This window comes from Grampus griseus (genome assembly GCF_964374135.1).
Source record: "Grampus griseus genome assembly, chromosome: 14".
In the NCBI taxonomy this organism is placed as follows: Eukaryota; Metazoa; Chordata; class Mammalia; order Artiodactyla; family Delphinidae; genus Grampus; species Grampus griseus.
Genome location: NC_139008.1, coordinates 26,475,971 through 26,503,485, shown reverse-complemented (window position 1 = coordinate 26,503,485; position 27,515 = coordinate 26,475,971). Strand labels below are relative to the sequence as shown.

Here is a 27,515-nt window from a genome sequence, read left to right as displayed (position 1 = left end):
TATACAGTAGCCTCTCTAATATATTATATTATATATCTCATATATGTATATAATATACAACATATATATTAGCCTCTCCACTACATTATATATTCTATATCTCTAATATACATGTATTATATATACCTTAGCCTTTCTATTATATGTTATATCTCTATATCTTGTCCCTTACTGATGCTTAGACAAATCATGTATAAGACTTGGTTGGGATTTGATTTATACCAGATGTCTTTGGGTTCTGCCATTCACAAGTTGCTCCTACTCTGAGCATCCTGCCTGGGTCCCCTGGGACAGAGAGACCCCTGGGACATTCAGCTGGTACCTTCCCGGCATAGTGGATGATAGAGAATTCAGTTTTGTCCTTGAGTTGCTTGGGCTTCTGAAACTTGGGGTGGTTGCCCTGCTCCGAGCACAACTTCTCCACAAAGGACTTGTCTGTGGCTTTGGGGAACCAGCACTCCTCGTCCAGCAGGGCCAGCACACCTGGAGGGTTGTTCTGTGGAAGACAAGCAGGGCAGACCATAGCAAGGATGCCCAAACCTCAGGCTTGCCAGGAAGAGCCGGTCACCCAAACACATGCATAGGCTCCATTACTGTATCTACCTACATATAAAGGTGGATTTATGCCCTTGACCCCAGCTCCCCCAATCTATCCTCAAAGAATGATGTGCCCAGTGGACCAGCACTAGGGAAGGGCCAGCCCCAACAGAACATGCTTGCTGCTGCCCCCTCGTGGGCAGTACACACACAACATCACAAAGAGTTCTAGCAAAGGAATGCATTCCTTTACGTATAAATTCACCTAAGGGTTCCTTTGAGTAAAGTGTTTCTCTGTGGCTGAGACACTTTAAGGTGTCAAGAGCACCACCAGATCTGCACATGCCGTTTGCTCTGCTGGAATGGCCTTCACTTTTTGGACTCAGATCAGAGAAGCCTTTCCTGACTATTCTGTCCAAAGCAGGCACTCCTAAACCACTCTCCGCGTTGGCCTTATCACGGGTTTTAGTTGCTTCTTTTGTTTGGTTTCATTATCCGCTCTTCCAGGAGGGCAGGGACTGCATCCATCTCATTCATTGTTACATCCCCAGCCCCTAAAGAGAGGGCCCAGCACATAGTAGGTGCTCAGTAAATGGTCATTCAATAATTAATTCTTGTGTACCTATTATGTGCATGGTTCTAGGAGTTTGGGATGGGTCAGTGAAAAAAACCAAGATCCTTGCCTTTGGGAATGAATGACTGGGAGAGATGGGAAGGGGAGGGATGGGCGTGGTGGGGAGGGGAGGAGAGGGGAGGAATAAAAAAAGAAATATCGTTGATATGAAAATGTGAGTCAAGGGACAATGTGACTTAGTTCACACAGATTCAGTTTACAGGCTTTTGGGACTCAGTGATGGGGGAAGCCGTACCCCATGGAGAGTGTGCAGGGTCCACGTGCCGGCTGCGTGCGAGTGTGAGGTGGGGCCTTACCGGCCTCTCGATGAGCTCAATGCATGGCTGCAGGTCCAGCCCGAAGTCGATGAAGTTCCATTCGATGCCCTCGCGCTGGTACTCCTCCTGCTCCAGGATGAACATGGTGTGGTTGAAGAGCTGCTGCAGCTTCTCGTTGGTGTAGTTGATGCACAGCTGCTCGAACGAGTTCACCTGAGCACATGACACCAGGGGAGCCCCCGTGAGCATCACGGTACAAGTCAGAGGACTTGGGGCCCTGGAGAAGCTCCGTGCTGGAGAAAGCCCCACGCCGGACACACTTTCCACAAGCCTGCTGTGCCATTTTAGCACCCAGAGAGGTCTCAGGCCCCAATGAAGGCTGCCCAGGGTTCATGAGGGCTGGCAAAAGTTACTTATTCTCATGTCACATGGTTTTACGGACACACGTGGTTTTAAGGATGCTTATCTCCATCTGCACAATGATTTATGGATAGAATAACCGTGTAAGGTATTTCATCACCGCATTTTGCAGATGTGGAAACTGAGGCTCAGAGAGGGAGTAATTCCATAGTAGATATGTTCTGGAATATCTGTCAATCTCAACATCTTCCCTTTCACTGAGAACTTCCCTTCAACCCATGGGAGTGGGATCCAGGAGGCATGTTACATTCCATGAAGTACTGAAAGACCCGAAAAACAGTGCTTGGCTCTGAGGTGACATGTGGCCCAACTCAGGTAGGAGTCAATGAGACTCAATTCCAAGACTTTGGGTGGAACTGTTGGAAAGAATTGGAACTGGTTGGAACTGAGAGGCAGTCTGGAGCGGTGGCAGCCATCTTGCCACCATGAGGGGAGAGCCTGCTTGAGAATAGAGCCAAGGTGGAGGATGGTGGAGAGAGGGAGATGGCAGGAGTTCAGGTCCTGCCTGTTGGATCCAGCTGTACCTCTGGCCTCAGTTTCAGAAACCAATACATTCCCCATTGGATTTCTGTCTCTTACACCCTCAAGGATTTAACCTTAACTAGACAGTCTCCCACCCTATAGTAGCCACCTGCCTTTCTCCAAAATAGTGATTTCTCCAAGTGGAAGCTAATTTCCAGAGAACCGAGACCATGTCTGTCATGAGCCTGCCAAGCTGTACCTCAAAGATCTCAAATCCAGCGATGTCCAGGATCCCCAGGAACGAAGCCCCTTGCCGGTGAGTCTTGTCCAGGGCTTTGTTCACGCGGGAGAGTATCCAGCGGAAAAGGCGCTCATAAGTGGCCTTGGCCAGAGCCTCTATTGCAAAGTCTGCCTACAGGGGGGCGAGAGGACATGGTTACTCCCAATGGGCTGTGTTTTCACATGGGCCTGGCTGGTGGCCCTGGATTTTTATTTTCCCTCTACCTATAATCAGTCCTTAAAAAATAAACAAAGAAAAGGAAACTATACCATCTCTACAACCAGCAATGAGGGACGGAGTGGTCAGACCTAGGAATGACAATGTGAATAATAATCACTTCCTGTCAGAGGGACCTGGAACAAAGTGGAGTCTGCTCCATCCCAGTGATCATTTAGAGGCGGTCAGTCCTGCCTCTAGAAAGGGTATACAGTCATTTCCAAAACTTAGTTCAGACCTCGTACCTTCAATTAAGAGCTCAAGATGAGGTCAGGAGTGAGGAACTCTGCTGTTCTTACGCAGTCAGTGTTGTATCTTCAAAACCTGACATAGGACTTTGATTATTCTAGTATTGGATAGATGAGGGATACAAAGATGGATGGGTGGATGGATGGATGTGAAACCAAGTCCCCCTAAAACCGAGTTCCTCTGCCGAGTTTATGATTAATCTCTCTATCCAAAATTTTATTCCCTTTCTCGTACTGTACCTGTTCCACTCAGGATTGGAGCGGGGATGGGGGCCAAAACTGAGCAGGACCCTGTGGGGCCTTGACAGGTACAAAAGCCCCTCCATGTCCCCTGTTTCTTGTTTGTAGAAAAAGGGCTCCTAAGCCTTCCCTGATTTCCAAAGAGCAGATTCAAGGAGTTACTAATTAGGGAAGTGAGGGAATGCAGAAACAAAGGAAAAGCCATCAAGAAACAATAGTGCAGGGATAAAACAGAGTCCTAGTTCCTCCTCAAGGGATACACATAACAATCTGAATGGGATACAGTCTTTGAGTTGTTCTGCAGGAACTAAGACTCCCACCCAGGTGGAGGATGGTGACTACATACAAAAGTGCATAGAACCCAGACTGGTCAGAAGCAGAAGGTCGATGATTAAGATTCCTGGAACACCACCCTGTTACCTCACCACAAGCCAATCTGAAGAAAGTCACGCCCCCTGCAACCCTGACCCCAAATGTTGCCTTTAAAAGCCCTTCCCTGGGCTTCCCTGGTGGCGCAGTGGTTAAGAGTCTGCCTGCTGATGCAGGGGACACAGGTTCGTGCCCCGGTCTGGGAAGATCCCACATGCCGTGGAGTGGCTGGGCCCGTGAGCCATGGCCGCTGAGCCTGCGCGTCCGGAGCCTGTGCTCCGCAACGGGAGAGGCCACAACAGTGAGAGGCCCGCGTACTGCAGAAAGAAAAAACAAAAACAAAAACAATAAAAGCCCTTCCCTGACAGCCACCAGGGAGTTCAGGTCTTTTGAGCATGAGCCACCCATTCTCCTCATTGGGCACCTGCAATAAACTCAGTACTTTCCTTCACCACAACTCAGTGTCAGCAAATTGGCTTTGCTGTGTGGCTGGTGAGTGGACCCAAGTTTGGTTAGGTAACAGATGAATGGATGGATGGACAGATGGATGGGTGGATGGATGGATGGATGGCTAGAGGGCTGGACGGATGGAAGATCCTGCAGGAATAAATGACAAGTGCAGGAATAAACGGCAAAGGCATCATTTACCTGTTCTTTTGTCTGAGCTTTCTGTACCACGTCCCGCCCGACTTTGATACGTGGGGTCAGGATGGATCTGGTGAAATCCGTCACATTAATTCCCATGAGGTGGCAAACTTTCTGAGCAGCTGGATGGAGAAAAGAAGCATATTAAGTGTATCACAAAAGTGCAGGCTTGGAAAGAAGGCACATAACATGGGACATTTGTGATCTGTGGATACATTGGTTTTTCCTTGGTGAGATGGAGCACGATAGTGAACATAGCATGAAAGAGTCCTAAAAACTGCTGTCATTAGTGACCTCACCCCCAGTGTTTGGCTAAAAGAGGCAATGATGGGGCTGGGTTGGAGGTGGGCCCCAATTGGGGGCTTAGGGTCAGAACTAGGTTCAAATCCTTGCTCCTTTCCCACTTCCTAGCCATGTGATTTTGGAAAATCTACTTAGCTTCCCAGGCTCTTGCTTACAAAAAGGATCAGCTATTTGGTACCTTGTTAGGTTGTCAATGGGATTAAATGAGGTAGGTATGAACATGACATATAGTTAAATTCAATAAGCATTTGTTCCACCATTCCAAGATATATGTTGCAGTGTATGTAGTGGAAAAAATATTGGAAACAACTTAAATGTCTATTCATAAGGGAGCAAACAAATATATCACAGTATTTTTATAAGATGGAATACCAAATAGCAGTTAAAGCAATGACCTGGCTTTTTCTTTCTCTCTAGACCAGTGGTTCTCAGTTGGGAATGATTTTGCTCCCATGGGACATTGGCAATATCTGGAGACATTTTTGGTTGTCACACTAGGGGATGCTACTGTTAGGAAACCCTGATCTAGACAGTTGTGAGTACAGAGTAAAAAAAAAAAAGTTGCAGAATGATGCCTACAGAGTGACATCATTCATGTAAATTAAAAACACACTCACAAAGCAACACTGTATACTGTTCAGATACATGTGTGTGAAATTATAAACATAAAACCAGAAGGGTATGTGGTACAGTACAATTGTGGTTGCCAGGAGGTTCAGGGACTCAGTTGGGAGAATAAGAGATGTCAGTCTTCTCTATACTGTGTTTTGCTTCATTCTAAAGACAAAGATGTATTTGAAAATATTCACAAATGTCAATTCTGAATGGTGAACATGTGGGTTCTTGCTGTATTCATGTAGTTCTGCATAAAAACTTTTTCTCCAAAAAAAAAAAAGTCCACTAGCTGCTTCCTTAACGTGAAGACTAGTGATACACGATAGTTTGGATGTGTGAGGTGGACGGTAAATAGTGTAGTTTTAGGATTTTTCACCATCTCTTTTTAAGGGTGCTCTTTTGGTTTCTCTTTCCCTGAGGGTCTCTCCTCAGAGCGAGGATTCCTTTAACTTGCTATATCTGGGCGTGTAACACATAAGAAACAACTGGCAGTCAAACTGGGAGCTTGGAAAAGCAACCCAATATACAGCCTGAGACGGCGATGTGAGGCCACAGGTGAGCATGTTGGGAACTTATGTCATCCTTTTACATCAGCCGCCAACAAGCATGGTGGTAGCCAGGCCATCTTTTCAAAACACGAAACACTGCTTATTTGCAGGTAGGGCTGTCAAGATTTAGGAAAAATATATAGGAAGCCCAGTGAAACTTGAATTTCAGATAAACAATGAACACTTTTTAGTATAATTATGTCCCCAATATTGCCTAGAACATACTTACTATCAAAAGTGTTTATCTGAAATTCAAATTTCACTGGGCATCCTTTATTTTATCCAACAATCCCAACTGCAGGGAAACGTGAGGTCTGTCTCCCCAACAAGACCACATATGCCATAAGAAATGGGGTGGTCCCTGTCTCATTTCCTGCTGTATCCCAGTGCCCGGCATATAGCAGGTGCTCAAAAATATTTGTTTAATAAAACAAATGAGTGTGGGGTTTTTAGAAGAGGCACTCCCTAAGGATCCTGTCTGATCCAAAACTTAGTTTTTCCCCCCACTCTCTGACTCAAGAACTTTCCACGTAGGATCTTAAGCAGTGAAAAGTTTGAAAAAAGAGAGAATTAAGTGATAATAATCTAGTCTAGTTCTTGTTAAGGCCCCAGATAACCTCATCCAGAAAAATAACCAAAGACAATGTGACCTTCCCTTCCATCACCAAAGTCATCAGTTATTATGAAAAAGCGGCAAGCACCTGTGTTATCCGGCATGGACGCCTGGTCTGTGTTTCTTTCCTTCTTGAAGACAATATTCCCAAGTTGCAGGACGGATGACACCACCTTCAATATGGCTGAAGTGAGGAGAGAAGTACAGATAAGACACAAATGCCAATACCAAGGTTTGGAGTCTAAAGGTCATTGAAGACCCAGAGCCAGCCTACATCTTTCCCCTAAAAAGACTCAGTTCTGAGCTTTTAGGAGAAAGCCAAAGCACCCCAATTCCCTGCTAAGAGGGGAGAAAACCTGGCTGGGAGGAGCAGAATATTTTTGGATGGTTGCTAAAAACCGTTGGGAGGAGCAGAATATTTTTGGATGGTTGCTAAAAACCGTGCCCTACAGTGGAATACTATGCAGCAGGGGATGGCAATCTATAGCCAGTGGACCAAATCCGGCCCAATGCCTGCCATTGTAAATAAAGTTTTATTGGAACCCAGCCACACTCATTCACTTACATATTGTCTACAGCGGTTTGCATGCTTAATGGCAGAGTTCAACCGTTGCCATGGAGATCGTATGGCCCACCAAGGCTAAAATACTTACCCTCTGGCCCTTTACAGAAAATGTTTGTCAACCTCTTCTATACAGCAAGGAGACTGAATGATTTATGACTACAAACAACAAAATTGCTGTATTATCTCACAAATACTAATGCTGAACAAAGGACTCCAAATGTAAACAAGAACATATCATATAAGTCCCATTTATAGAACGTTCAAGAACGGGCAAAACTATGCTGTTAGAAGTTAGCATGGTGGTCATCCTTGACTGGGGGAAGCTACTAGAAGGAACAAGATGGAGCTTCATGGGGTCTGGTGGTATTCATGTTCTCTTAGTTATAACAGGCACTAGTTACACAGGTGTGTTCAGACACATGGGAAGGGATGGAAGATGGATGGTTGGAAGATGAATTGATGGATGGATGAAAGGAAGGAAAACGGATGATAGATGGATCAATGAATGGATAGATAATAGATGGATCAATCAATGGATTGATGAATAGATAGATGGAGGAAGATGGATAGATGGATGGATGGATGGATGGATGGATGGATGGATGGATGGATGGATGGATAGAGGGAGGATTGATTAATGCAAATGCGTGGCTTTAGATTAACTCAGGTGCAAATCACCCAGGATTTCCAAGAAGAAATCACTGTGTTCCAAGAACAAAACCTAGAGATTCCAGCCTCCTCTGGTTCCTTAGGCCAAACGAGCGGTGACAACCTTTTACAACAGCTGTCCTCACACCTGGCCCAGCTCAGGAGGAGAAAGGCCTAGATCAGCCACCCATATGCTCCCATTCACCATTGCAAAACTCTACACCCAAAAGATGAACAGAGCTTCTGTTGACAGGGCACAGCTGAGGCAGTTTCTTTACTACCATCTATGAAAGGGGTTTAGTGAACTGTCAAGACCAATACTCACAGTTCTTAAACTGCAGGTCTAAATTAGGATTGCTGGAATGCCCGCAGAGCCTGGGTAAGCAGTGAATTTCGGCACTCAACCTGGGCACTAGTGAAATTTTGGCCCAGATAATTTGTTGTGGGGATATCCTATCATCATTATAGGCTATTTAGCCACATCCCTGGTCTCTAACGTCAGTAGTGCTACCCTCTCCCAAGTTGGGACAACCAAAAATGTCTCCAGACATTGCCAAGTATCCCCCGGGGGCCGACTCACCCCTAGCTGAGAACCACTGGTCTAAATGAGCAAGGCAGATTGATGGGGACTGTGGGGACTCACGGGGGCCACAACCCTGCATGAAAGGGGAGAGTTGCTACTCCAATCATGGCCGCGGGGGAGGCAAGCCCAGAGCTGCCAGGCTTCTGATTTTTCCAAAGATGATGGAAACCCAGATTTTTATGTGAAATCTACCCAGGTTTAAAATTGACAACTTTAATGGCTGTGGAGGCCAATCTCTCTTGAGGGCTCAGGCACTGCTGGTTTGCACTTTGTGGTATAGATAGCACTGTCACAGAAATAACAAAAGAATTGTCACCACTCCCAGGTCACAAGAGCTGGTGGACAGCAAAGTGGAGAGGGCTGCCCAGATAGCAAGGGCGGCAAGGGCTGGCAGTCTGGGACAGTGGTTGAAAGCATGCACTCTAGTGTTAGGAAGTCCAGCCTCACCTTGCTGAGCCTTAGTTTCCCCATCTGCAAAATGGAGAGGGTAACAGCAGTACCTGCTTCATAACGTTTATATCAGGAGAGATGCTGCAAACCAGGGGCCTGGCCCAGTAGGTGCTTAATAGAAGTAGCCACCTGTAGTGGGTTGACTGGTGGCTGCCCAAAGACATGACCATCCAGAACCTGTGAATGCGACCTTATTTGGAAAAAAGATCCCTGCAGATGCAATTAAATGAGATCTGGTGGGCCCTAAATCCAATGACAAGTGACCTGATGACAGAGAGAAGAGAAGATGCACAGGGCAGAAGGAAACGTGAAGAAGGAGGCAGGTTGTAGTGATGCGTCTACAAGCCAAGGACTGCCGGCAGCCACAGAAGCCGGGAGAGGGGCCTGGGATGGATTTTCCCTCAGAGCCCCCAGAAGAAACCAACCCTGCCCACACCTTGGTTTCAGACTTCTGGCCTCCAGAACCATGAGAGAATAAATTCCTGTTGTTTTAAGCCACCAAGTTTGTGGTAATTTGTTACAGCAGCCTCAGGAAACTAATACGCCACCCTTATTACTGAGGAACAGGAAATAGGCTTTCCCAACATGTGGCAGACGTACCACATGTACACAGGGTGGATGATTATAGGTGGTATGTGAAACTTTTAAAACATTTCAATAGTTAGGTACTTATTCTAATTTATTTCAAATTGTATAACCAGGACACATACTTAGTGATTGTACGGAACTGTTGTTTAGACAAAGCCCAGAGTGGATGGGGCTATAGAAATCCACCCTAGGCATAAAAATATTCAAACAATGATGATACAGATGAAACCCAGAAGCGGCATCAATTGTGAATGACTGACACCTGGAAATGGACCTAGACAGTCCCTGGGACGATATGAGGACAATGCTGGAGTTAGCTGCCGGGGGTTCGCATCTTGGCCATGTTAGTAGCAGCTGTGTGACTTCAAGTCAGGTATTAGCCTCTCTGGGCCCATTTCACCATCTGAAGGCCCATAAAACCACCTGCTTCATAGGCTTGTCATGAGGATTAAATGCATAGCACCTAAACCCAGGCAGTGCTCAATAAACAGTAGTTGCTATGATGTCACAATGATTATGATGGTCTTACACTGTTCCTAGCTCCCTGTGCAATCTAGGGCAAGTAATTCTCCCTTGCTGAAGTCCAGGAACCAGAGGAGACTGGTCACCTGGAACCTCATGCAGCTCCAGGGGTCAGGCCTGACACTACCGTCAGCTCCCCATTTTCCTTTGGCTTCTTTGGGGAGGGTTGGGAGTAGCCCTAGATTTATAATCAAGGTTGGTATACACACTGGTCTAAGTCCGTGTCCCATGGGTGTCAGTCATTTGTACACCCTCATCCTAATGCTTGTTCTACAGGCATACCATCTGTTCTACTATTTACTTAACATTTTTCTTTACATTCACTTCTCTTTCCTATGATTCACTTAAGTAGAAAACTTTTTCTTAAGTGAAAAATCAGCTTCCCTTGCCATAAATAGATGACACCTATAAAAATAAATACAGGAAAGATAAACCATATTATCAAATGCTAGCAAGAGGCTAGGGCCTGCCCAAGGTGCTGGGCCTGGGGTCTGCTCTCCAGGGTTAAAAGGGTGATTAGCAAGTGTCAGGGAGGGGCTGAAGACCTAGTGGGTGCCAAACTGCTCCTCTCTTTGAAAGTCATCAGAAGAACTGAAAGGGACTAGAGAAGGGACCACCATCTCATGGTGGGCTTCTGTATCACTTATCACCCAGCAAAGCGAGTCCACATTGTAGAACATTCTGGGCCCCTTTTAACCTTGGTTTCCATACCTTGGTTCTGACACAGATTTTTTTTTTTAAGTTTAAAGGACAAAACCCACCTTCCCACAGACAAAAACAGAGCACAGTGAATCATAAAGTGGGGCTTGGGATTCCATGAGACCCGAGTGAGTCCCAGCTCCAACAGTGTGTCCTTGGGTAATTTCCTTTACTTCTCTGTACCTCAGTTTCCTCACCTGCAAATTGAGGTAATAATGGCCACCCCTTAGGGTTGTTTTGACATTAAGTAACGCATATAAAGCATTTAGCACATTGCTTTGTTCCCTGATGTCTTCACTTTAAATATATTAGAAGCATTTCCACGTAAGGCAATGTCTTTCTAAGACCATTTAAAAGGTCCCGTTGCTTTCTTTCATAAGGTCAACAAATAATTAAATAAGCCTTCAATCAATCAATATTTTGGTTTGTTCCAGTTTTTTAGTATTTAAATAAAACTGAACATTCTGGTACATTCTTTTAAAAAGGGGATTTAGCACTCTTAGAGGAAAACATAGGAAGAACACTCTGACATAAATCACCGCAAGATCTTTTTTGGTCCACCTCCTAGAGTAATGGAAATAAAAACAAAAATAAACAAATGGGACCTAATGAAACTTAAAAGCTCTTGCACAGCAAAGGAAACCATAAACAAGACGAAAAGACAACCCTCAGAATGGGAGAAAATATTTGTAAACGAATCAACGGACAAAGGATTAATCTCCAAAATATATAAACAGCTCATGCAGCTCAATATTAAAGAAACAAACAACCCAATCCAAAAATGGGCAGAAGACCTAAATAGACATTTCTCCAAAGAAGATAGACAGATTGCCAACAAACACATGAAAGGATGCTCAACATCACTAATCATTAGAGAAATGCAAATCAAAACTACAATGAGGTATCACTTCACACCAGTTAGAATGGGCATCATCAGAAAATCTACAAACAACAAATGCTGAAGAGGGTGTGGAGAAAAGAGAATCCTCTTGCACTGTTGGTGGGAATGTAAATTGATACAGCCACTATGGAGAACAGTATGGAGGTTCCTTAAAAAACTAAAAATAGAATTACCATATGATCCAGCAATCCCACTACTGGGCATATACCCAGAGAAAACCATAATTCAAAAAGACACATGCACCCCAATGTTCATTGCAGCACTATTTACAATAGCCAGGTCATGGAAGCAACCTAAATGCCCATTGACAGATGAATGGATAAAGAAGTTGTGGTACATATATACAATGGAATATTACTCAGCCATAAAAAGGAATGAAATTGGGTCATTTGTTGAGACGTGGATGGATCTAGAGGCTGTCATACAGAGTGAAATAAGTCAGAAAGAGAAAAACAAATATCATATATTAACGCATGTGTGTGGAACCTAGAAAAATGGTACAGATGAACCAGTTTGCAGGGCAGAAGTTGAGACACAGATGTAGAGAACAAATGTATGGATACCAAGGGGGGAAAGCCGTGGTGGGGTGGGGATGGTGGTATGATGAATTGGGCGGTTGGGATTGACATATATACACTGATGTGTATAAAATTGATGACTAATAAGAACTTGCTGTATAAAAAAATAAATAAAATTAAATTTAAAAAAAAAAGGAAATATAACCCTGACATTTAAGACCTTTCATTGTGGGACAAAAAAGGTCACCTACAAACTTGTGTTTCTCATTACAGTGGATCTGAAATTCTTATGCCATTACTTTCCCATGGAGCATTGTACTTAAAGTCACAATTATGTAAATGATATTTCTGCTACTTGTTACAGTCTCTGGACTTCTGAGTGTAATTTGTATCTCTTTTCAGGTACCTGTCATGATGTCGCTATCTGTTTATTTGTGTATATGGCCCTTTCCACCCCATTAATTTCCTTTTTTTTAAGATTTTTTTTTTGATGTGGACCATTTTTAAAGTCTTTAAAAAGTCTGAATTTGTTACAATATTTATTCTGTTTTATGCCTTGATTTTTTGGCCACGAGGCATGTGGGATCTTAGCTCCCCGACCAGGGATCGAACCCTCGCCCCCTTCACTGGAAGGCGAAGTCCCAATCACTGGACCACCAGGGAAGTCCCGAAAAAAAAAAGGGGGGGGTATTTAGCAAATATCTGGCCTACAGCAAGTACTTAATCATCAGTTGTATTTTCTTTTTTTAAAGCAAAGATTAGAAGTAAAAACTGACTCATGTTCCAAATAAAATGAATCATTCTTGGAGAGCTGATGTCATTAAGGAAGGGATGCTGTAAGCACTGGATTCTGAAGTAGGATCCTAGCCAAAATCCACAAACACCACCCATTTGTTATCTCATTCATGGAGTCTTCTTTTTTCTGGGCCCCAAGTTATCTCTGAAGGAGCTGCCCTTCCTTATAAGTTTAATTTTTGCAACTGTAGCCATTATTCTGGGGCTCCAAACGGGTGTGGGTGTGGGAAGAAAGCGAAAATTTCCACAATCTTGTCCTGGTGTTCCCAAAAGAGATTAACCTTGAGTACTGAGGCATATCTAACCCAGAAGAAAAAGTGTTTCTTGCACAGTATGGAAACCAGAAATATCTCTATGAGCTTTCCTATTCTCAGGACGAAATGTGTTTCTTGGTCATTGGTTGATGATATTGATCAATATTGGTCCATCACCAGAACTGCCTTTCCAGGAAGAACCCAAGTACACCGACTGCCTCAATTACTCACCCTCCCCTCCACCTACATGTTCTCAATGAGGCCAACAACCTCTCTACCTCCAGCTCCAAGAATGGAATCGAGACCATAACAAAGAGACATAACAGAGCTTTCAACAACCCTGGTTCATTGTGAGTAGCTCAGGAATATGCATGTCAACCTAGGCAATATGACTCCATTCAGGGGTGCAGGCAGGGAATCCACTCTGCTCATTTCTGCTGGACATAAAACCAATGGATGTAAGGGCTGGAGCCACAGCAGCCATTTTGTTGCCAAGAAATTACTTCCTACTTAAAGACAATGTTGTTGAGAGACCAAGTTCTAAAGACATTCTTTGAGTCCCTAGAATTTGCTGTTCCTGAAACCACTATCCCTGAATTTTTCAGCTCTATGAGTGAATCATTTTCCTTTTTGCTTAAGCCAATTTGGTCACTTGTAACCAAAAGAGCCATAACTCATGCAGCCACCTTTCTAAAACACCAATAAACCACGTAAAGTAATATTAATTTTTCTCCTTCTCCTTTTTTTTTTTTGAGGGAGTGGGGAATTCAGAGAGCAGAAATCTGTCCTGACCAGAGAAAAGTCCCTAACTAATTCCAGTGGTACTGAGGCAGGAAAGACAGGGCCGGGCCCAAGGACAGCCTCCTCATGTATAGGCATTAGGCAGAAGGCAAAGCCACCTCCTTGTTTTGCATTTAACGAGGCCATGACGCATGGAGGAATGGTATCCAACACAGAAATTTTGTAACATCTGAACAAGAAACTGACCAATAAAACTGTAGAGCATGCAAATAAAAATGCACAGGTTGCTGATGACCCTATAAGACTTTTCACCTGTGGCGCTTGACTAGTAAAGGAAAATGTAAGCGAAAACATCTCTTAGAGCACAGGTACAGTGGTTTCAGCAGAAAAATGCACAAGACTGGGGGCTGATGCAACCTGGTGTAATCCAGGCCACACCTCAACCTTCCCCCTCAATGAACATTCCACCCCTAATCAAAAACACCCACCCATTCAAAGGGCTAAAAATAAGATAAAAGGGGGATGAACAACCCTGCGGGGCACCCCTCACTCACGAGGATGCCCACACTCTTCTTTAAGTATGTAATTTTCACTTCTGCACTAAATAAACTTCTTTGTTCTCTTGCTACTCAGCCTCAGTATGTGTGTGTGCACGTGTGTGTCTGTGTGTATGTGTGTGTGTGTGTGTGTGTGTGTGTGTGTGTGTATGTCGGTGTGTGTTTAGTTTTTTCCTTAGTGCCTTGTGTTCCTTGCCCAAACTCTTTTGGACGAGTTGAACAAGAGCCTGGACTTCTGGTAAAGCTTTCCTGGTATCAGTATCGAGAGCAGGAACCTCGCTCTCCTCACCAGCACCCCGGCTCGAGGTGGGAAGACTTACACAGCTGCTCCTCTTCACTGAAGCCCATGATCCCCATGGCCTCCAAGGTTTCTTGGAACATCTCATCGTCCTGGGCTGCCGGGATGGGCACAAATCCATTGGAGAGGAATGTGTAGTTGTTGAAGCCCTCCAAAAGCAAGTCATCTAGAAGGAGAGGAAGACGGGGTGGTGGTCAGGAAGGCACACTTCTATTTTGAACAGGAGACAGGAACCTGGTAAAGGGTCTGGCCCATCATAATTTCTTTCCCTTTCCCAAGACTTGGACAGTTTAAACCTTCCTTCTGCTTCATCGCATAGAAGCCATCATCCACCTCATACAGTGGTGCAGGTTGTGCACTGCCCCAGAGTGCCTGGCAGCTGAAATCCATTGTTGGCTCCACTTGCTAAGCCATGACCCCTGACAGAACATTGCATCTACCCAGAGGAAGAGACACCTTTATCTCAGTTGCCCAAAAGTACCCTGCCTTCAGAAACAAAGCTCTGAAAAGTTAGATTAATCTTTATCCATCCATTTATTAAACTTTTATCAAAATCACACATACACATGGATTTTTAAAATCAATGACTGAGCTATTGATATGATGCTCGTACTAAGAGCCTGAGAAATGAAACTTGCAGCTTCTAGTCAACACTGATCAAACAGAATTTAATGTGAACTTGACGAGCATCCCGAGGGAGGAAAAAGGCACCCTCGTTTTACAACCTTCATCAGCATTTGTCCCTGAATCACCCCACTTTTTCCTTCTTTAATAATCAAATAATTCTTTAGCTGTATATGATTTTACCACATATATGTTTTTGGACATCTAATATCTAATTAACACTGTGATTTTTGTTCTATATATGTTGTGTAATAGTTGATTTTGTCCTATCTTCACCAAACACGTTAAGCTTAATAAATATATTTATGAGAAAAAATTAATTACTATCTAAAGGTTTATAATAAAAATACCAATTGCTTGTCCCATCTTTTCTCCAACTCCTACCTTACCCTACAATAACTGCTTTTATCTCTTTTAACTGTTTTTTTCTGGTAGTTATCATTATCTCTCTATGTAATAGGCTTACTATATATTACTTTTATATATCATATTAATGGCTATTTCTGGATATGTCAAAATTAGATATTATCCATTGACTTCCTGCTATGGTGGAAAAAAGCTTTGGTGCTCTTACAATTGCTCTTACCATTTAGCCTCCCTCTTCTCAAACTATTTCTAGCTGAATCAGTAGATAAGGCTTATGTTAGGGATTGGCAAATCTGGTCTGCTGGTTACCTTTGTAAATAAAGTTTTTTTTTAATTTAATTTTTTTTAACACAGCAGGCTCTTTATATTTTGAATTTTATTTTATTTATATTTTTAAATAGCAGGTTCTTTTTTTTGAATTTTATTTATTTATTTTTTTTTATTTTTTATTTTTAGAAGATGTTGGGGGTAGGAGTTTATTAATTTATTTATTTTTGCTGTGTTGGGTCTTCGTTTCTGTGCGAGGGCTTTCTCTAGTTGTGGCAAGTGGGGGCCACTCTTCATCGCGGTGCGCGGCCCTCTCACTATCCCGGACAGCCTCTCTTGTTGCGGAGCACAGGCTCCAGACGCGCAGGCTCAGTACTTGTGGCTCACGGGCCCAGTTGCTCCGCGGCATGTGGGATCTTCCCAGACCAGGGCTCGAACCCGTGTCCCCTGCGTTAGCAGGCAGATTCTCAACCACTGCACCACCAGGGAAGCCCTGAATTTTATTTTTATTTTTTTATACAGCAGGTTCTTATTTGTAAAAAAAAGTTTTATTGAAACACAGCTGCTCCCATCTCCTTGTCTATTTTCTATGGTTGCTTTCATGCTACAATAGCAGCCAGAGTTGAGTAGTTGCAAGAAAAACCAAATCAAAAATGATCCCCAAAGCCTAAGATATGGACTATCAGGCCCTTTAGTAAAAACATTTGTCAACTCCTTGTTTATGACATCTATCAAATATTATTCTCTGAAAAGTCATACTCTGTAGTTACATTCCTTTGTTGTTATTCATCCCTTTCTCTCCCAAATTTATAATTCCTTCTTTTTTTCTTATATTATTTGCTTTTATGACACTGTCCAATATATCAAGTGTCCTCTTCCAGATCAATCTTTAATTAGGCTGGATTTGATTATACTTTTGGAGGGAATTCAGCAAGATGCTCTTCTTTTTAAACAAAGGGTTTTCCTGGGTCAAGTCACTAGGAAGCTACTTGATAAAGCTGAGGTTAAGTTGACCCGAGACACCAATTAAGCCTTTGGATTAACTGAAATGCCTGATTAAAGTCACAAGGATTTGAGTCTTTGCCAAGATTTCATTATCCAGACCATGGATACATGTGGAAATATTTGACTCCCCCTAAAAGTCTAACCTCTTCCCAGATCTATCATCAAGCATACAAGTGGTTCCTAGGGATCTCAGTTGTTGATTTTATCCTCTCTTGATTTCTGGGAGACCAGAGGCAGAGCACAAAACTGGAACCCAGGTTACCAAACAACAAAATTGTTGACTTTGGTGCCAAAGAGGTGGAAGAAAAATATAAACGCTTCCCTCTGGGCCAGGCCATCGTGTCTGCACTATATCTGCTAATTTACCTATGTGCCACTAACATCCATTCCGCCTCCCCTCTATTATCCAAAATTGCTCCAGATGCCAAGCAACAAGATTAAATAAGGAACTCTGCTTCCCCTAGTGGTGGAACATTGCAATACACCTCATCACAGCAAAGGTACCAGCCCACACATCCTTTTGGTAATTTTCTAAGCAAAATAACTAACCCCGGGTCACAAAACTGATGGGAAGCAAAATTTGTACTGTTCTCCTAAAATTTAGGACTTAAACTTATTACTAGAATATAGACCATACTATGTACTTGTATTGACTGGTATACTCCTTTATTCAGCTGTGATTTATATATTCTTTGCAGTTAGTAGATTAACTCTTCTACACGCCTAGAATGTATAATTTCCTATTGGAGTCTGGTATACAGTATATAGGTTTTTTTTTTTCAGTATATAGTTTTTATGTGAAAAATATTTTCCTTACAACAGAGGGCAGCAAACTACAGCACATTCCTATTTTTGTAAATAAAATCCTATTGTATAGCTTTGCCCATTGGTTTAGGCATTGCCTATGGCTGCTTCTGCATTACAACATCAGAGCTGAGTAGTTGTGACAAAAACCGTGTGGCCTACAGAACCTAAGAGATTTACTATCTGGTTCCTTACAGAAAAATATAGGTGACCCCTGCCCTACAAAAAGGTCAATTCAAAGTTATTTTCAAAACAGGAATAATGAAAAGTGCTTGGTTCCACTGCCCTTCCAAATTCCTTATACAATCAGAATGCCTCTTAAATACCTGCAACTTTTGTAAACGTGCAAATATGGCAATTGTCTTTCTCCCTTCCTGGAAGGCACAGATTGTGTCTATTTGGACTTGATGTCGTCCAGTCTAACTGGGCTTGATTAATGAATTATTTAATGCCTAACTGAAATGGACATCTACTATGTCACATAGTAGGTGCTCAATAAATGAGAATGACTGAACAGAAGCCACACTCACTCACACAAAGGAGATGCTGCCCAGAGATGTGTAGCTCTTTCCCTGGCAGGATCTCAGACTCTGTGTTAATGGCTGATCGAGTAACCCTGGATCATGATGAAAGGGAGGGCTGAGATCTCCCAACACACGTCCTTGCTCATCACTTACTTCTCATCTTCTCCTTGGCTCCAGCAATCAGATAGTAAAAGATGTGGAACGTCCTCTCGTCTCTGGCTTGGCGAATCGCCCGTGACTTTTCTAGCAGATCTGGTTTGGGAGGAGTTAAGAATCCCAGGGATACCACGTGTACCTCTTGTGGGAACATGACCTTCCTCCCCAATCCTTGTCACACCAGCTGCTGGAGGGGAAATCTCCAGGACCCGGGGGAGGTTCCCTGGAGTGTTCTGAAGAGTCTGATTGCTGGGGCAGAGTCAAGCCATCCACGCCTGGTCCACATGAGTTGACCTTCCAGTTCTGGCTCACAGAGACCACTGGGTGCTGCTGGCAGGCCCCAGTGCCGGGGAGAAGTGAGGGGAACAGAGTGGGGGAAAAAAAGCATAAAAAGACAGGAGTCAAAGGACTCCAGGATGAAAGACTTACGGGAGGGGCATGAAATGAGATGTTTCCCCAGCAGCCGTCACTAACTCCTCTTCTGCAGAGTGAGCTGTCTTTAGATATTACAGAGTAAAAATAATTACGCCCTCTATGATTCGTTAATCCCTGTGCTAAATGTTTGACGTGCATTTTCTCATTTACACCTCACAAACTATCCTAGAAGCTAAGTGCAAATATTATTTGCATTTTCAATATAGGGAAACTGAGGCCCAGGGAAGCTCGGGGAAGGCTCAATTTCCCAGGAGCACAGAGCTAGGAAGTGACAACGCCAAGTGTCTGCGGTAGCCAAAACCACCCCAGACAAGGGGCTGGGCTTCGAGAGCTGGGTACCAGTTCTGGCTGGCTGAGTGACCTTGACCCAGCTGACTAGCTGTCTAGCCTCAGGAGACTGTAAACATGACCCACTAATCAATCTAAGGAGAGCTGTTCTGCCATGGGGGGAGGGGATGGTAGGGAGGCACATGGGTGGTTGGGCTCTTGTACCAGGTGGATTTCCCCATGTAAGAACCAGGCTCTACTTGACTATGACAAAATCTGCAAAACCCTAACCACTGAAGAATGAATGATCACTTCTTCTCTGTGCTCCCAAATCCATTGGATTAGACTGTGTCACCCACCCCCGCTCTGTCATGTCAGGTCATGTAGACTAATTTCTCCTCCCAACGCCTCTTATTATACAGGGTCACAAACTCTCATCTGCAATTCCCAAATCCAGAAACTTCTGAAAACCAGAACTCAGCTGGTGGCCATACCCGTTCTGAGCCCACACGAGGCTATTTATGGTCTCCTTATCCCCCCGTAGGAGAATATGGGTGTCTTTGGCTGTATCTCATTTAATCCCTGCCCAGCTCTGGGAGGTGGGGATGGGGCCTGGTCAGTTGACCCCAGCCACGCCCTGAGCCCCCTCTGGGGTGCTAAGGAGCACAGGTGGCACTGGTGGGCTGCTGGGATTCTGATTCCTTAGATTTACAGAAACAGCTTCCTGCTTGCTTTGCCAGAAGCAGGCTGTTCCTCTGGGAAAGTCCTGTTTCCGTTGATGTCCTGTTTGTGGGCTGAAGCCGCCCTGTTCCTAAGAAGGACAAGGGGTCCGGGTTTAGCTTTGGACCCTGGCTCGAAAAGGATGAAGCGAAGTTCTCACGATAGCCAATGCTCAACCAGCCCTTATTCTGTCACGGTTCTAAGAGCTTTACATGAATGAATTCACTTGATTCTCACGACACCTCTATGAGGCAGGTATTATTATCATCCCCATTTCACTGACGAGGCACAGAGAGGTTGAGTAACTAGCCCAAGATCGCTCAGCTAGGGAGAGGTCCACTCAGAATCAAACACAGGCTGCTTGAGGTCCCCAAACCTGGGGACCACCACACTACAAGGCTTGCTGTTAGGGGAAAACAACCCCAGGGGAGATTCGTTCTGGATGGTACCCAAGCGCCTGGGGAGAGAGGGGTGGCTCTTGTGCCCCCCTCAGGCTCTGGGCAGGAGGTTGGTGGGACCAAGGGTGGGAGTCCCAGGTGGCCCAGGCTCAGCAAAGGATACATGTCTCAATGTTGGCTCCCACGATGTAACCCGTGACGTCGAAGTTGATGCGGATAAATTTACCCTGCCAACAGGAAAACACAGTTCATGGTGGGTTCCCCAGCCTCAGCCCCTCACCCTCATGCTGCAGGCAAGTGGGGAGAGAGGAGTCAGGGAGCATTCAAGGGAAAAAGAAGAAAACCAGAGAGAGCTTCTTGCAAACACTCAAGAATCTCACAGGTCAGCATCTCCTGAGCTGGGAAGATCGAGGGCCTTATGGCGACAGAGGAACTTAGAAAACACTTTCTCAAATCAATTTCACTTGCTCTTGCAATGACCCTCAGCCCATCATAGCTCTCCCCATTTTAAAGGTGGGGAAACTGAGGCCAAGAAAGCTAGTGGGACCTGCCCAGTGTGGTAGTGCTCCTAAGAGGTAGAGGCATGAGTAGAAGGCACATTTGCCACACCCAGTGGCTGGAGGCCTCCCCCGCTGCCCCACTGCCCAGAAACACGCTGGGCCTCCATGATCAATCAAGCCCAAGTTCATCCAGCTGCGAATTAAACCGCTTCTTTGGGGCAGGTGAGCATGAACAGTGATGCCAGGGAGCCGCACTATCTGAGCAGGCCCTGCATAGGAGGCTCTGTAGGCAGGGCTGGGCCATGCCCCCAGCCCCGCGGCCCATCAGATCTCTCCACTTGGAAAAGATGCCAATCCACCTGCCTTCTGCCTCAGCAGAACCACAGAACCCAGGACAGCCAGGTCCCGCCTCTGGCAGCACTGGCCCTTTTCCTGCTTTCTTAACAGCTGACAAAGGATCGTATCCTTACCGCCCTCACCCACCCGTGATTACGTGGTGGGAGGCACCGTCCCCTAGGCTTGCTTGGGCCTCGACAAAACCCTCCCTCTTTCTCCATCAGGAAGCGAGACAGACAGTAGAATGATTCAGGACAATGAACGTTATTGCAACCGTAACACGGGAGCCTGCTGGTCCTGGAGCCATCTTGCCTTCCTCCCGAGAAGACCTGGGGCACCAGTGAGTGGGGACATTGCAGGGATTCACTTTGAATTTGCTCTCATTTACTGACATCCTAGAAACTCTGCACTGGGTTACAACGCACAAATGCAGTGCTTCTTGGTGCAGCCAGCACTAACCCCACGGGGATTTTGGAAATCTGGGGGAGGGACTGGAATTGTTACATGACGGTGGCAGCTACTGCTCTTAGTGGACAGGGGCCAAGGATGCTGGGCATCCTGCAATGACCAAGACAGTCCCAGACACCAAGCATTAGCCACCTACCCTATGACTTCCAAATGTCCCACCTGACACTCACGGAGGTGAAAAACCTGTTTATAATTAGCTGAGCCTAGACCCTAATGGTGTTTTAGATAAAAACACACAAAAAATGTTAATGTTGTTCTCTTGTAGGAATGTCATATCCATGTAACTTGAGAGCAAATTGTTCTTTGGTTCAGAGCTTTCCAAAGAGTATGTCATCATTCTGGAAAATCCCATCCCATGGCTTCAGTCCCCAAACGAACTCCCCCTCGTCTCAGCCTGCATTTGTAGCTGTCAAGGTCACAGTGATTCTGGATATAAATGCAAGTGTCTGACTAGTTCATTGTGTCTTCATATGTGGTCTGGCCCGAGAACTGATATGCTGAAATGCACATTTTAATTATGAATTGTTTTATTTCTCCTTCATATTATAGCAAGGGCATTGTGCTATTTTTTTTTTAATCTGATGTGTGTAGTAGGTGATGTTATCTATGACTCTAATTTTTCAGGGAAGGAAAGGGAACACCGCATAATTACTTGTAATAAGAAGTGGGTCTTGGGGTTGACAAGGCTGGGGCCCATGCGTGTGAATATGCAGGACACAGAGATACCCACAGAGCAGCTCTACGTGGGCGGGGCAGAGGTTTCTACAAAGAGTTTTTCACAGGGTCCCATCTGGTGACTGACAGTTCAGAGGGGCACCCACAAATCAGCAGGGGCCTCCTCACTAGTGGAATTCAGATGCAGTCTTTCCTCCAAATTTCCTCATCAAAGTATCTTTCTGGGCTTCCCAGGTGGCGCAGTGGTTAAGAATCCATCTGCCAATGCAGGGGACACAGGTTCAAACCCTGGTCCGGGAAGATCCCACATGCTGCGGAGCAAAACGAGGCCCATGTGCCACAACTACTGAGCCTGCACTCTAGAACCCGCAAGCCATAAATACTGAGCCCTCATGCCACAACTACTGAAGCCCGTGCGCCTAGAGCCCACGCTCCACAACAAGAAAAGCCACCGCAATGAGAAGCCCAAGCCCCGCAACAAAGATTAGCCCTGCTGGCCTCAACTAGAGGAAGCCCACGCACAGCAACAAAACCCCAACACAGCCAAAAATAAATAAATAAAATAATTTTTTTAAAAAAGCATCATTCCTCTTAAAAAAAAAAAGTATCTTTCTGACTCTCCTATGGAGTGGAGGCCCCCACTTCTTTTGTACAACAAGATAATTTTTGTGTAAGTGTCATCAACCACCTGTGTTCAGAGTTCTCCTTCCCCCATTAGGCTCAGGTGAGAAAGTGGGGGGGGCCCTTGGAACCTGGGAAAGCCTGTGTGGGAAGTCCTGCATCATTGACTATTGGCTCCCCAACTAGGCCACAAGCTTTGTGAAGCCTGGAACCACGTCTGAATTGTTTGCTGTCTAGTTCAGGGTCTGCTATACAGTAGGCGCTTAATGAAAATGAGCCAAACGAAGAGAGAGAGAGAGAGAGAGAGAATGGTGTGTGTAAAAATGCCTGCCAGAATGATTGTATACAGTGGGTGCATAATAAATGTTTATTGAAATTTGCATGTGCTTGGTACATAGTAGGTACTCAATGCATGTTTTGCTGAATAAATAAATGAGTATTGGGTGTAAGTGTCTAGCACTTACTAGGTGCTCAGTAAATATTTACTGAATGAATTATGAATGTCAAATTCTAACAGGGAGCCTAGCAAGCAGATGCTGAATGAATATTTGTTGAATGAATAGTGAGTGAATGAATGAGGGAGGGAGTGGCTGGAGCACTTGCAGGGTTGTAAGGTCAAGACAGGACTGGAGATGCAGAGCAAAATGCTGTTGCAATGCACACCTCCATCCCTTCAGCCTCAGACGTCCCTGCACACACATACTCTGCATTCTCAGGCAGGAGGGGACACCAGGGCACCCAAGTCTTTTCCAGAAAACCCATGTGGCTTTCCTACTTACAAATCGTGAGGAGTTGTCGTTCTTGACAGTTTTGGCGTTGCCGAAAGCCTCCAGGATGGGGTTTGCTTGTAGAAGCTGCTTTTCCAGCTCACCCTAAAATTCATTCACATCTAGTTATTGGAGAATGTGACGTAGACACTGACAGCTCTGCCATAGACAGAGGTTGTCACAAAATTCTGCCCTTAACCCACGGGTTCTCTCCTATCCTATCACCTACCCATCTGAGACCCCCAGTGCTAATGTCCAGATTTACTCAAGGATTTCAGAAGAGAAACAAATGTCTGAGCTCTCTTATAGCTGGGACATCTGTAAGGACATCACCTGGGAAGGCCACTTTTTCCTAGATAGGGCCTGCTCATCTATGTGACATCATTGCCACTGAGAGCTGCCACACTGTACAACACCAGGATGTCATTTACATCATAGTGAATCCATGGAGTTGTGCAGTGCACAGCCTGCCCTGCTGTACACGACAGTCTTGCTGCTGCTTATGTTTGACAAGCAGCTTTCTTCAAGCTAAATCACTACAACCCTTCTTCTGATGGTTTTAGTGCCTCTTTTTATAGTTGCAATTTTTCCTTTCTCAGGACCAGTTTTCTGAAGTCTCCTATGGAAGACAAGTAAGGAATGCGCAAAACCCACCGGGAATACTTCAAACCGACTGCAGAACAAAGCTTCAAAGCAGGTTGCTTGAGCTCCATTCATCAGGTTAAATGCAGCTGAGACTGTACACAGCCCATCGGCCCCCTCTGAGGGGGCTCCTGTGCACAAACGCGGTCACGTGATTAATTGTTGCAGGAAAGGGCCAACAAGGTAAATCATGCCAGGAAGCATCGAGCTGCTCTCTGCCTATCCCCACAACACGGCGGCTGCAGACTGGCTCAGCGGCTCTCCTACCCAGCTCCTCCTATAGGCCGACCCTGGGAAGTACGGGTCCTGAGGGTTTTCTCCTGTTTTCTCTGCTGGTTCCCCTGTCCTCTTTTTCAGGGCAGTTGGGCTGGGCTAAAAAGAAGCTGGGAAAGGTTCTAGAAGGGAAAAGGCAGCGCACAGCTTTCTCCCTGCTCCTCTATACACCAGGAGGGCATCATGGGTGGCTGTCCCTAAAGGAACAGGAACAGGAAGCTACTAATTTACGTGTCTATTTATTCACATGCCCTCCTCCTTCACAGCTCTCAAAGAAGATAAAAGTGTCATCTCTGGGCTTCCCTGGTGGCGCAGTGGTTGAGTCCGCCTGCCGATGCAGGGGACACGGGTTTGTGTCCTGGTACAGGAAGATCCCACATGCGGCGGAGCGGCTGGGCCCGTGAGCCATGGCCACTGAGCCTGCGCGTCTGGAGCCTGTGCTCCGCAACGGGAGAGGCCTCACAGTGAGAGGCCCGCATACCGCAAAAAAAAAAAAAAAAAAAAAAAAAAGTGTCATCTCTGTGAAAATCCCAGCCACAGTAGAATCCCCATAATTGGGACTTGTGGAAATTTACAATGAGAGCAAAGGGCTTTGCTTGACTAGCAGGAAGAAGACTAATGGGGTCACTTCTGTCAACACAAACTTGGGGTCCCAATATCCCCAGAAAAAAGTTCCCTTCCTAGAATGGGAGTTCCAGCTGCTGGGGCCAAAAGATCCTTCTCAGGAGAGCTCTGAACATGCAGATCTGGTCCAAACCACTCATTTTATGGATGATGAGACAGTGGCCCAGAGAAGTTAAGTGACTTGGCCACAGTCACACAGGAGCAGATCCTATATAAGAAGCCTGATTCTCCTTCTGATTCATCCATGACACTGCCGCCCAGGTCTAACTAAGATGGATTGAGCGTGATCCTAGCACACGCTAGGATCTCTTGATCTGAGGGTCTCTCCCAGGCTGGGACCCGTATGCCAGCCCCCCAAGCTCTGAGTTAGAGATGAGTTTACACATGCAGAGGTTTGAGCAGGGCCCGGTTGTGTGTCGCAATAGCTGGGGCCTTACCATGCCACCAAAGCTAGTGCCTCGTGAACACCAAGACTCCCGTTTCTGGAGCCCTGGGTCAAGCAACCGGCATGCAAAGACAGACACGCACTGCACACACATGCACAGGGACACACCAGTGCACAGGGGACAGGGCTCAGGGGAGATATTTAGGGATGATGGCAGGGAGTGGGGAGAGAGGCATGCCACAGCAGTGCCATTAACTGACTGTCAATCAAGCCAGGGAAGCTTTAGGGCCAGAAGGTCCTTCAAGGCTCAACCAGATGGAACAGACGTCTCCAGGGCCTTCCAGTCAGGGTTACCGGTGGCGGACACATTGGTGGGAAGGGTAATGAGATCCATTCTGAACTGGGGAAATCCATTCCCGGCTGGAGGTCAACCCTGGGAAGTCCAATGGGTCCTGCGGGTGGCAACGCGCCCCACGCCCCACACTGACATTGGACGCCCGCAGGACGGTGTTTCAGTGAGTCTGTAGGTTTGGGTTGTGAAACTCGGGGATCTAGCCCATTCTACCATCAGCTATGGGGCTCAGTGGGTGCGACAGGAGCATGCACATCTAAACACACTCCGTGCCTCCCGTACACACCAGGAAAACACTCCCAGTTACTCACGTAGGCAAAAGATGGGCCTTGCTGTGGTTGAACAATACAGTATAAAACAAATGTCAGTGTTATTTCCATCACACGTACATCAGGGTCTGGAGAATATACGATTTCAATCCCCCCGCTCAGACAGCCTGGATTCTCCAAGATTCTCCAACTAGGAAAGCAGCAACTTTTCTTGGATTCAATTTCCTTTCTGTTTTGCCGCTGTCTTTTCTAATTTCTTAGAGATTCAGACATTTCAAAGTTTTTTAATTGCTGGGGCCAAGGTGCAGTCTTTAAAACTGTGTCTCATGAGATGCTGTCTGAGATGTGTTCTCACACACAGAGAAAAAGGTATCTGGCACATAGCAGCTGCTTGATAAAGATCAGTTACTATTATTAAGTATTACTATTACTTATCATCACTATTCTAGGAAAAGGAAAGGCGGTGGAAAGTGGTGTTTAACTGCCACGTGAACTTTGGCGCTATTTGTTCCCATACACGGTGCCAGAGACAGTGTGGGTTTCCTGCGTCTGTTTGAGGGAGGAAGGTTCCCCAGGCTACAACCAGAGCCCACCCGAGATCTCCGAGGGCCTCCAGACAAACTGGCCGCTGTGGCTGCTCCAGTGTTGCCTCTGAGCCCCAGAAGCAAGATCCAGAGTGGCAGGAACCAGTGACACCCCAAGCCTTCTTCAGGCCTCCGCTCTGCCGTTCCCCTGCCCCCACCCCAAACCTTCACACAGAGGCGCTGGCAGGTCCTTCAAGCAGCCCCATTGCTTGTCGCCTCCTCTGGGACAGACGAGGCAGGGCTAAGACGGAGGAGGAAGAGAGGGATGGACCCAAGAAGGGATGATTCTAGAAACAGCCTCTTCTTTCCTTCTAAGGCCTTAATCAAACTGCATCACCACGGGTTGATCTGTATGATTATTTGATGACTGTCTCTCTTTCCCACGAGTCCAAAAGCTCAGTAGCTAGAATAACAGTGCCTCGCAGCCTCATCGCTGGACCCCATCCTGGCAGCGCCCGGCATACAGTAGATGCTCGGTCAAGGGCACTGGACCAAAGCCCATATGCTGAGTGACACCAATGTTCCCATCCCCTGGGGTTCCCATCTGAGGGACACATGGAGGAATGACAGGTGTCCCTCAACACTAGGGAATTTCCAGAGATTCAGTTCAGGCAGTAGTTCTCCAGCAGGGGTGACCGTGCCCCCCAGAGGGCACCTGGCAATGTCCCTAGAGACATTCTTGGTTGCATAACTGAGGGCAGGGGTTGCTACCAGCCTCCGGTGGGGAGAGGCCAGGGATGCTGCTAAAACCCTCCGAGGCATAAGACAGCCCCACAATTACTCAGTCCAAAATGACTTTGGTGCCACGGTTGAGAAGCTTTGACGTCAATCAAGACTCCTCCTCTCATTTCACAGGACAGGACCCCTCAGGAGATGATCCTGGCTAAAGCGAGAAATCACCTAGACCCAAACGGGTCCACCCAGGAGGAAAAGCAGCCCTCTGGTGA

At 45.7% G+C, this 27,515-nt stretch overlaps 1 protein-coding gene across 2 annotated transcripts in view; it reads right to left on the bottom strand.

The window, feature by feature from the left end:
• The window catches only part of MYH11 (myosin heavy chain 11), a 128,324-nt gene that overhangs the window by 35,719 nt on the left and 65,090 nt on the right, over positions 1 to 27,515 (bottom strand). For both annotated transcript variants that reach the window (XM_082669750.1, XM_082669751.1), the window contains exons 6-14: positions 23,452 to 23,544; positions 20,236 to 20,299; positions 18,250 to 18,348; positions 14,529 to 14,672; positions 6,476 to 6,571; positions 4,312 to 4,430; positions 2,570 to 2,722; positions 1,468 to 1,641; positions 323 to 496 (exon numbers count right to left, since the gene is read on the bottom strand). In XM_082669750.1, coding sequence (XP_082525876.1) covers positions 323 to 496; positions 1,468 to 1,641; positions 2,570 to 2,722; positions 4,312 to 4,430; positions 6,476 to 6,571; positions 14,529 to 14,672; positions 18,250 to 18,348; positions 20,236 to 20,299; positions 23,452 to 23,544 — 1,116 coding nt within the window. The remainder of the gene's footprint in view (positions 1 to 322; positions 497 to 1,467; positions 1,642 to 2,569; positions 2,723 to 4,311; positions 4,431 to 6,475; positions 6,572 to 14,528; positions 14,673 to 18,249; positions 18,349 to 20,235; positions 20,300 to 23,451; positions 23,545 to 27,515) is intronic.